Genomic DNA, 10,992 nt, shown 5'->3' on the forward strand with positions numbered 1-10,992 from the left:
CGAAGTTTATAAAATATCCAAATAACAATAGGTTAGATGTGAAGTAGCTTTAAATATATATGAACTAATTTTTAAATATACAGAGGTATCGTTAAACAAACATTCATTTCGTATCTCAGTGTGTTTGCCGTTTTAATTAGATGAACGTTAATTATATCCAACTTCTGATTTTTATAGTAACTTGAACCTTTTTTTTTGTGCTCCTTGAAGATACTGCTCAAATATTGTCCTGCTATTTCACTGTTTGATAGTCACTCAGAAAGATGAATCAATAAATGTTCATTATATATAAAACATTTTAATATTTATTCATCGTAATTGTAAATGATGTCAACACCGTAACTGTTTGTCAACACCGTGATACCCATTTTTATAAAGAATTGCTATCCCACTGAAGCGCAATATTCAGCAAATTCATATTAGTAAGAATATGCACTATAGGAATTACATGAATTTATAGAGTTTGGGCCATTGGAATTATTCAAGGAGACAATTAAAACGAAATATTCCCAATATTCCCTAACACAACACCAGTCAGCACAAACGAGAGACCATGTCAAGAACGGCTGTATAAAACCTCAACAAAACTTCACTTTACCTGCTATGTATCAGAGACATTCTTGTTTTTTAACTCAAAGAAAATGTTTTGTAGAATTTTGGTTCAATGTCTTTCATTATTCACCAATTAGTTAAGACTTTTCGATGACCCACCATCTGTTACGGTGTTGACCAACTAAGAGACTCTGTTCTGGGAAAAAGTTGACTAAAATACTAAAATCCTAAGTAAAGATCGCTGCTTTTATTTGAAATACATTTACCTGACCCCAGAGATAAGACATGATCATAAAACATCATATTTCAAAAACATTATTTTTATAAAGCTACCATTATGCAACGTGACACATTCTGGGAGAATTGCCTCCATACAGACACCAGTTGGGTCGGGAGAGCCATGGAGCCGTTGATGGTAATCGATCCTATAACCCACCACACCTCAAAACAGCTCTCTACTATAACGTAGATCAATTTAGATCACCTAAACAAGAAATTGCTCTAAATGTCATTGACCGTAACATCTTCATTAAGTTCATAATAGCTTTTGTTTGTTTTTATGTCTGTTTTCTGATTCACGTTTTCCCCCATTGTGTGCTTATCCTGAAGTCAGGGCTAGTGATTTGAAATTTTAATATTTAATCACATTCATTATCTCGTTCAATTGTGCGGTGAACAAAATATCCGGTCTACAAGATTGTAGAGTTAAAGAAACTATCAAATATAATGATCTCATTTACCATGTTTCTTACTTTAAAACAACAACTTTTTACTTACATGTTGGTATAGACTTCTTCAATCCACATGCGCGTACACAGGACATTATGCAGACAGTGGGGTCTAGACTACGGCGGGAACAATTTGTAGGGGGTTCAGGTAATGCTTTTTTTTTTTTTTTATCTTTGTTCAACTGTGAAACCCCCCCTCTGCACACGCGCCAAATCTGTCATAAAAACTACAGACAAAAACGAAATGATTAAACGTTTATAAAGTGAAAAAAAAAAAAAAAATCCAAAATAAATCCGTTTCAGCAATCAGCAAGAAAAGGACATGGAATAAAACGGAATTTTGTTTAAGAACACCACAACACATTTTAAAGTGCAGACATTTGGTGTGAAATATACGGTTATTTTAACAGTAGCTCAGTGTAGTTGGTCCTAAACACTTGACTCATTCATATATTAGCCCAACAGTAGAGCGCTTGGCTGACGCTCGGTCGGTCTAGGATCGACCCCCGTCGGTGGGACCATTGCACCACGACTGGTATATGAAAGGCCTGTCTTTGTTTTAGTGCATATAAAAGATCCCTTGCTACTAATGAAACAAATGGGTTTCCTCTGTGAGATTATATGTCAAAATAACCGAATGTTTGACACCCAATAGCTGATTAACAAATCAATGTGTTCTAGTGCTGTCGTTAAACAAAACAAGCTTTAACTGTCTTCTATCATATCACATTCATCTATTAGGTTATAAAAAATGTATATATTAAAAACAAATTCTAAAAAATAAAGTTTGTTTATTTTAACGACACCACTAGAGCACATTGATTTATTAATCATCGGCTATTGGATGTCAAATAATTGGTAATTTTGACATATGGTCTTAGAGAGGAAACCCGCTGCATTTTTTCCGTTAGTAGCAAGAGATCTTTTATATGCACCATCCCAGACAAGATAGCACATACCATGGCCTTTAATATACCAGTCGTGGTGCACTGGCTGGAAAGAGAGATAGCCCAATAAATTCCTAGGAAGCGATCGGGATATCAATACAGAAGAAATACGGTAATCTGACTGTTGTCTAAACAATGGGTCAAAATGACCATGTTTATAGCTAATAGTTCCAGCCCACGTAATGCACTGAGTCTGACGTGTGAAACAAGACATTAGTTTCTTTCCTTTGAAACCGAGTCTAGAGAAATGTGCCGTTATTAAATTACCGTCAAGATAAAAATGGGGACAACACAATTTTCTAAACATAATTACAGTTAAATGGATGTTTCCAACACTCTCGACACAGCACCTCTGAAAACGTGATTGTGACTTAAAGCCAAATGGATCATCAGAACAAACAAATACAATAGATGCACATTGTTTAAAATGTCTCATAGTGTTTAAAACGTTTAAAGTTTGTTTTGTTTAACGATACGACTTGAGCACATTGATTTATTAATCATCGGCTGTTGGATGTTAAATATTTGGTAATTTCAAGACAAATAGTTTTAGAGGGGAAACCCGCTACATTCGTCCTTTAATAGCTAGGGATCTTTTATATATGCACCATCCCACAAAGAGGATAGCACATACCGCGTCGTTTGATATACCAGTCGTGGTGCACTGGCTGGAACGACAAATATCCCAATGGGCCCACCGACGGGGATCGATCTTAGACCGGCCACGAATCGGTGAAGCGCTTTTCCACTGGGCTACATCCCACCCGGGTGTTTCAAATGAAAGTGAACAGAAACTAACCTTGCATTTACTCTTCAGTCTGTTTCCTGGGAGTATCATATGAGCTGTCGTTAATCAAATAGTCCTTTCCTCTCTGCTTGCATGGAATTGCTGGCCGTGTTGAGAATACAGCGATACTTTTAAATATGATAGGAGTTTGAAGACGATGTTTATAACTAGCTGCATAGTGTAGTGAAGTCCTAACTACTATGAAAGAAGGAAATGTTTTATTTAACGACACACGTAACACATTTTATTTACGGTAATATGCGTCGAACATATGGTTTAGGATCACACAGATACTGAGAGAGGAAACCCGCTGTCGCCACTTCATGGGCTACTTTTTTCGATTAGCAGCAAGGGATCTGTTATATGCGCCATCCCACAGACAGAATAACACATACCACGGCCTTTGATAACTACTATGAAGTCCTAACGTTATGCATGTATGACGAACTACGAATTAACAAGTTCTGAAATTAGAATTGATTAATTAAGTCTTCTTAATGACACCATACCTTGTGGTGCATTTTAAAACATAATCCACGTTTTTTACTATAAACACAGGACAGATAAGTCGTACTGCATATGCGATATTGATTTTGATCAGATGTGTGTGATACAAAACGGTTATACTGATTGACTATTGTTTTATAATCTTAAAGCGACATTCCTGAGTTCGCTTCACTTTTTTAAGATGTTATCGACTATCAGATACTTTTTAACGATTATAATTACTGCGTAAAATATTAGTGGCTGTATATTAAACGTGTTTCTGATCGTTATAATATTTGTACTAGGTTAAATGTCATCTTATTTCCTAAAATATTGTTTTTTCGTACGTACGAAATTATTTGAAGACAAAATCCAGTTTGGGCTTCTTACAAATATTAAGACGACCAGAAACACATTGAATATACAAACACTGATATTCTAAACAAGAAAATATATTTAATATGTAAGTTTAATCGCAGAAATATTTTAGTAGTCGGCAACATCTTACAATGCAGCACACTCAAGAATGTCCCTATAGGTAGTATTAAACCAAATAACTTCCGGCTGGGTCAAAGTTCGAGGTGCACCGAACTTTTAATAGAGAAGTGAACACCACAAGTCCTGTGATTGGTTATAAATGTGAGTGTGTTGGTTGTAAAAAAAATTAGTTTCATCTGGGCAAAAAATGTATGCAATTTTATTTCATCTAGTACCACTGTGTCAAGTAGCCTTGTGCTTGGAACATGTATGGGGTACCTGTAAAAAAAAGTACTAAAATTTTGTGCGAAACTAGGGTAGTCATAGACGCTACCCGTTATCTCAGAAATGAGCAGCTTGACACCCACTTTTTTGTGATTCACTTTAAGGGTGAGGGGTGGTAGTATTTATATCCGTGGCGTTTATGTCGATTGATACGTTGCAGGTAGGAGTTTTAGCCACATATGTTACTATTGTCGTCTATGGGATTTGATTTGGCAGTATACACCCTATAATGTCACAAATCGGAAACCTGGCCATGCCAGAGACCGGTCTTGGGATATGGGTATGTTAATGGAGTTCTCCTCCTCCTTCTCTAATCGTAAACATAAGTAAAGTTTGTTTTGTTTAACGATACCACTAAAGCACAATGATTTATTAATCATCGGCTATTGGATGTCAAACATTTGGTAATTTTGACATATAATCTCATAGAAAAAACCCGCTACATTTTTCCATTAGTAGCAAGGGATCTTTTATATGCACCATCGCACAGACAGGATAGCACACACCACGGCCTTTGATATACCAGCCGGAATGAGAAATAGCCCAAATGGGCCCACCGACGAGGATCGATCCCAAACCGACCCCGTATCAAGCGAGCGCTTTACCACTGGGCTACGTCTTGTCCCTAAACATTAGTATGCCACCAAATAAATATCCACGTTTTAATCTCTTCATCCACTACATAGTCAATCACTTAAACCATGTCACTAGTCAATCACTTAAACCATGTCACTCTTTCCAAAGTTACTCTCTTTTATATTCAGAAGAAGAAAAAAAAAAAGAAAAAGAAAAAAAGTCTTGTTTTTGTTTACGGTCAAGTGAAGCTGTCTTCATTAATACAACATTCCTTGAGACATATTGTCTGGGAAGTGGAGTTATTGTATTCACAGATCAATAAAACGTTATTGTGACATATCTCCTTCAAAGAAAGAACAAAGACCGGCCACATCCGGGCACTCAGAAACACGCACGACAACAAGACTGGCCATTAGACCAGACCGGAAATCAACGAAGTAGGCATATTGAAGAAACATGCCGCTCGGTGTCTGCGATGGTCAGTCTCCCAGGCTTGAAGCATGTGTTGGCATAAAAGCCACCGCTCTTCGCGAAAATGGCACTTTTCGTAGAAATTCCGTCATTGATTGAATCGGGGGATATCAAAGCCACGGCCAAGTCATTGATAAGTTAATGTATTGTGAAGAAGTGGCCGCAAATTCGAATTTGTCCAAGACCCGCGCAAGCCGCGATTCCTTAGCATATAATGAGATTGTCGTAAAAACCAGGTTGTTGTGACAAAGACATGCGTTGCCATGGAAACAGGTTGTGCGTAAAAAGTATCGAAAAGTAAAGCGACTGTTAGTAATTGCGTGACTCTCGGACAGGGGACACAGTCTTCCGAGGCCCGGTAAGCTGTTTTCATATTTTGTTCGGGGGGCGGGGTGGGGTTCTTTGTTGCGTGCTTAATGCTTAATAGGAGAGATTGTCCAGTAATTAACACGTTATGGCGGGAGACGGGGCAGAAAAGAAATATCGATTTATAAGTAAGATTTATATCTGATAATAGTAGGTCCTGAATATGTTGTTGTTTTTAGTCTGTGAATCGTCGGTGCCACTGCATGGGTTACTCGGTTACTGCGGGAGTGGACTTTGGAGACGATGTTTTTAGTGCGGCGGCACAATTAACTCTGTCTCCTCAGCATCATAGCGTCAGGTACATGATTGTTAGTTTTTGTATAGGTACTTAATCTAATTGTTTTACATATATTTTTTTATGAATTTGTAAATAAGCCTGTATTTAAAAAACAAAAACAATTGGAAACGAACTGGATTCTATGAGACAATTCAGACTTCGAATTGGTGGATATTCTTTAAGAATGTTTTAGTGTCACATTCAAGACTTTTAACTTACTGTACTAATTGTTTGATTTTTTAAAACATACATGTATGTTTCATAAAAAAATATTACGAGAGAGAGAGAGAGAGAGAGAGAGAGAGAGAGAGAGAGAGAGAGAGAGAGAGAGAGAGAGAGAGAGAGAGAGAGAGAGAGAGAGAGAGGCAGAGAGAAATGTAATTTTGATATTATAATCAGTGAAAAATTCAATGTTCTTGTAGACTTGGTTGGTTTTTAAAAATATTGATAGTGTTAGTTACTAAATATAAATACATATTCATGTATGTAAATTCTAGTGGGTTTGGTTCATTATGTATTGAGATATCGTCATATTTTGTTAGACAGATGCCCATGCTGTAACAATTTTTAGTGTCCATAGTGTATCACTTGGACGCCACGCCGCGGTTAGTATCTATCGCCCAACAAGCACTTAGAATGGTGTCCCTTGCTTTCACTGGTATGAGGACAAAGCAATACTAAGTTTGTTTTGTTTAACGACACCACTAGAGAAAATTGATTTATTAATCATCGGGTATTGGATGTCAAACAATTGGAAAGTTTGACATATAGTCTTAAAGCGGAAACCCGCTTCATTTTTTTTTCCATTAGTAGCAAGGGATCTTTTATATGTATCATTCCACAGACAGGATAGCACATACCACAGTCTTTGGTAGGCTTACAATATTAAGAGAAAATCGTTTAACAATTTGGCATATTTGCTTTTAAAAATTAAATCAGACACTGAATTTAGTTGATGCGTCATTTGTCATATAAGTAACAGATTTTAAATACAAAACGAAATGTGCGTTTTGTTTAACGACACCACTAGAATACATTGATTTATACATGATGTCAAAAATTTGGTAATTTTGACATATAGTCTTATAGAGAAAACACGCTACATTTTTCCATTAGTAGCAAAGGATCTTTTATATGCACGATCACACAGACAGGATAGCACATATCGCGACCTTTGATATACCACAATACAAAATGAAATGCGTAACTGTTATGGAACACCCCTGCGCGTGCTGTAACCTCACCGTGGTGCAGGGGTGTAACATTCTCTTTGAGAATGGCCAATACAGCACAAATTGAAGTTTAGAGTAAGATTCGGTGTCCGTAAAATTCTGTGATATTTGTATTTGTATTTTTGCACAGTTCTTTACACTGTTTTTGTTTAAACCTTGAATTTTTATATTGATGTTGATCATCACTTTATTTATTTGCATTACCATAGTTTGACACCCAATAGCCGATGTATTTTTCGTGCTGGGGTGTCGTTAAACATTCATTCATTCATTCATTCATTCATTCTGTTATGGAACAGAACAGAATAGAACGAAACTTTATTTAAACATAAAATGACAGTGATAGAAATAACCAGAATGTTTTATTTGTCCACCGAAAAAAATCTACTTGTCCAGTAATATTTTCACTTGTCAAATGTTTTGTTTTATTCAAGTATAAGGACTGTAGTTTTGCTCAAAATGAAACTGCACTGAACATTTTACGTGTCCACTCGACAACCATTGAGTACATTTTGCTTGTCCGAGCAGATTTTCACTTATCAAGACTAACGGACAAGTGCTTATTTCGAACACTGAATGATACACGAGCAAATGGCTACTACTCAATGAACAATACATATTATTACACATTGAATGCAGATTGCGGGTTTAAGTACAAATGCATACACAATTACAAAACGTTTTTGCATTCTTTTTTATCTACGGGAAACACGGACTAACCGTTGATATTAAAATAAAATCCACCGGTATTGTTATGTTTTAATTAGGTATGCATTCACAGATAAACAGTTTGTAGGTTTTTCTTTGAAATCTAATTATTTTTAACTTTTCATTGTTGAATGCAAGTGTTTTTTTGTTTAGCGACAACACTAGAGCACATTGATTTGTTAATCAACGGCTGTTGGAGGTCATTGTAGTCAGAGGAAACTCCATACTCCATGTACATTTTTTTTTCAACAGCATCAAGGGATATTTGATCAGATTCATATATTTGAAGGCCTTAGTATGTCTAAATTCGACTTTATTATGTACAGGAACCACTGCCAGTCGGGAAGTAATAACATGTTCACGAAGCCGAGTATTCGCGATCGCTCGTTAGACTGGTTTTCGCGCGTAACGTTAAATAAATGTGACATAATGGGACCATATGATGGAAACCAATACTATTGTTTGCGAGCGGTCATTCTCGTAAACACGCGCCACATGTGTTCGTAGAAGATGTGCGTGCATGGCCAGTAGTTGAAATCGTCAGAAAAACTAGTTTTTCTACTGCTTCTTATTCTTCTTCTTCTTCTCTCTCCTCTACTGCTATTTTCTTCTTCTTCTACTGATGCCTCTTCTTATCTTCTTCAGCTGCTTCATTGATGCGCGATCGGTTTGGGATCGATCCCCGTCAGTGGACCTATTGGGCTATTTTTCGCTCTAGCCAGTGACTCACAACTGGTATATCAAAGGCCGTGGTATGTGCTATTCTGTCTATGGGATGGTGCATATAAAGGATCCCTTGCTGCTAATCGAAAAGAGTAGCCCATGAAGTGGCGACAGCGGGTTTCCTCCCTCAATATCTGTGTGGTCCTTAACCATATGTCCGACGCCATATAACCGTAAATAAAATGTGTTGAGTGCGTCGTTAAATAAAACATTTCTTCTTCTTCTTCTTCAGCTGCTTCATCATCTTCTATTGCTTCATCATCTTCTACTGCTTCATCATCTTCTACTGCTTCATCATCTTCTACTGCTTCATCATCTTCTACTGCTTCGTCTATTGTTTCTCCGTCAGCTGCTTCTTTTCTTCTACTGCTTCTCTTATACTGCATCGTTTTCTTCTATTGCCTCTACTTCTGTTGCTTTTTCTACAATTGCTTATTGTTGTTCTTCTTCTGCTTCTTCGTCTTTGCTTCGTCTTCTACTGCTTCTTCTACTGCTTCTTCGACTACAACTGCTTTTTTCCCTTCTATTTCGTCTTCTTCTTGGACTCCAAGTGGCCGATGTGTATTTTTGTGCTGGGGTGTCGTTAAACATTCATTCATTCATTCATTCATTCTTCTTGGAGCTGGACGTGGCCTAGTGGTAAAACGGTCGGTCTATAACTAATCCCCGCCGGTACGCTCTGGCTCAACTGGTGTAACACATACCGTAGTATGTACTATGTAGTGTATATAATGATTAATACAAAATATATCTAGCTGCTTATGGAAAGAGTTGCCCACGGGATGGCGGCAGCGTGCTTCCTCTCTAATTATCTTTGTGGTCCTGCTACTACTACTACTACGACTACGACTACTACTGCAACTACGACTACGACTACGGCTACTACGACTACGACTACTGCTACTACTATTACGACTACTGCTACTGCTACTACTACGACTACTGCTACTACTACTACTACTACTACGACTACTGCTACTGCTACTACGACTACGACTACGACTACTGCTACTACTACTACTACGACTACTGCTACTACGACTACGACTACTGCTACTACGATACGACTACTGTTGCTGCTGCTACTGCTACTACTACTACTACGGCTACTGCTGCTGCTGCTGCTGCTGCTACTACTACTACTACTACTACCACTACTACTACTACTACTACTACTACTATGACTACGACTACTGCTACAGCTACTACGACTACGACTACTGCCACTACGACTACGACTACTGCCACTACGACTACGACTACTGCTGCTGCTGCTGCTACTGCTACTACTACTACTACGACTACGACTACGGCTACTGCTGCTGCTGCTACTACTACTACTACTACTACGACTACGACTACTGCTGCTACTGCTGTTTCTGCTGTTGCTGCTGTTGCTGCTGCTGCTACTACTACTACTCCTGCTGCTGCTACTGCTGCTGCTGCTACTACTACTACTACTACTACTACTACTACTACTACTACTACTACTACTACTACTACTACTACTACTACTACTGCTGCTGTTGCTACTGTTACTGCCACTACTACTACTACTACTGCTACTACTGCTGCTACTACTACTCCTACTGCTACTGCTGCTACTGCTACTACTACTACTACTACTACTACTCCTACTGCTGCTACTGTTACTGCTACTACTACTACTACTATTACTACTACCACTACCACTACTACTGCTACTGCCACTGCCACTGCCGCTGCTGCTACTACTACTACTATTACTATTACTACTACGACTACTACTACGACTACTACTGCTACTACTACTACTACTACTACTACCACTACTATTTCTACTACTACTACTACCACTACTACTACTACTACTACTACAACTACTGCTACCACTACTACTACTACCACTGCCACTGCTACTGCTGCTGTTGCTGCTGTTGCTGCTGCTGCTACTGCTGCTGCTACTACTACTACTACTACTACTACTACTACTACTACTGCTGTTGCTACTGTTACTGCCACTACTACTACTACTACTGCTACTACTACTACTACTGCTGCTACTACTACTACTACTGCTGCTACTACTACTACTACTACTACTACTACTGCTGTTGCTACTGTTACTGCCACTACTACTACTACTACTGCTACCACTACTACTACTACTACCACTGCCACTGCTACTGCTGCTGTTGCTACTACTACTACTACTACTGCTACTACTATTACTATTGGTACTAATGCTACTACTACTACCTGTACCAATGTAATTACTTCTCCTACTGCAAACTACTACAACTGCTATTACTACTACTACAATAACAACTACTGCTGCTACTACTATTACTATTAGTCCTAATGCTACTACTACTACTACCACCTCTACTAATGCTAT

The 10,992-nt window shown here is 38.0% G+C and overlaps 1 protein-coding gene across 1 annotated transcript; it reads left to right on the forward strand.

Moving 5' to 3' along the window:
• Window positions 1–4,491: 4,491 nt before the first annotated feature.
• On the forward strand, window positions 4,492–10,764 carry LOC121383740 (integumentary mucin C.1-like; the record flags this gene model as incomplete). The annotated part of the gene is made up of 6 exons (XM_041513836.1): window positions 4,492–4,542; window positions 5,855–5,973; window positions 8,848–8,959; window positions 9,455–9,677; window positions 9,740–9,976; window positions 10,058–10,764. Coding segments are annotated over exons 1-6 (1,449 nt in total), but the record flags the coding sequence as incomplete, so codon positions are not given.
• Window positions 10,765–10,992: the final 228 nt, after the last annotated feature.

This window comes from Gigantopelta aegis, chromosome 10, assembly GCF_016097555.1.
Source record: "Gigantopelta aegis isolate Gae_Host chromosome 10, Gae_host_genome, whole genome shotgun sequence".
Classification (NCBI taxonomy): domain Eukaryota; kingdom Metazoa; phylum Mollusca; class Gastropoda; order Neomphalida; family Peltospiridae; genus Gigantopelta; species Gigantopelta aegis.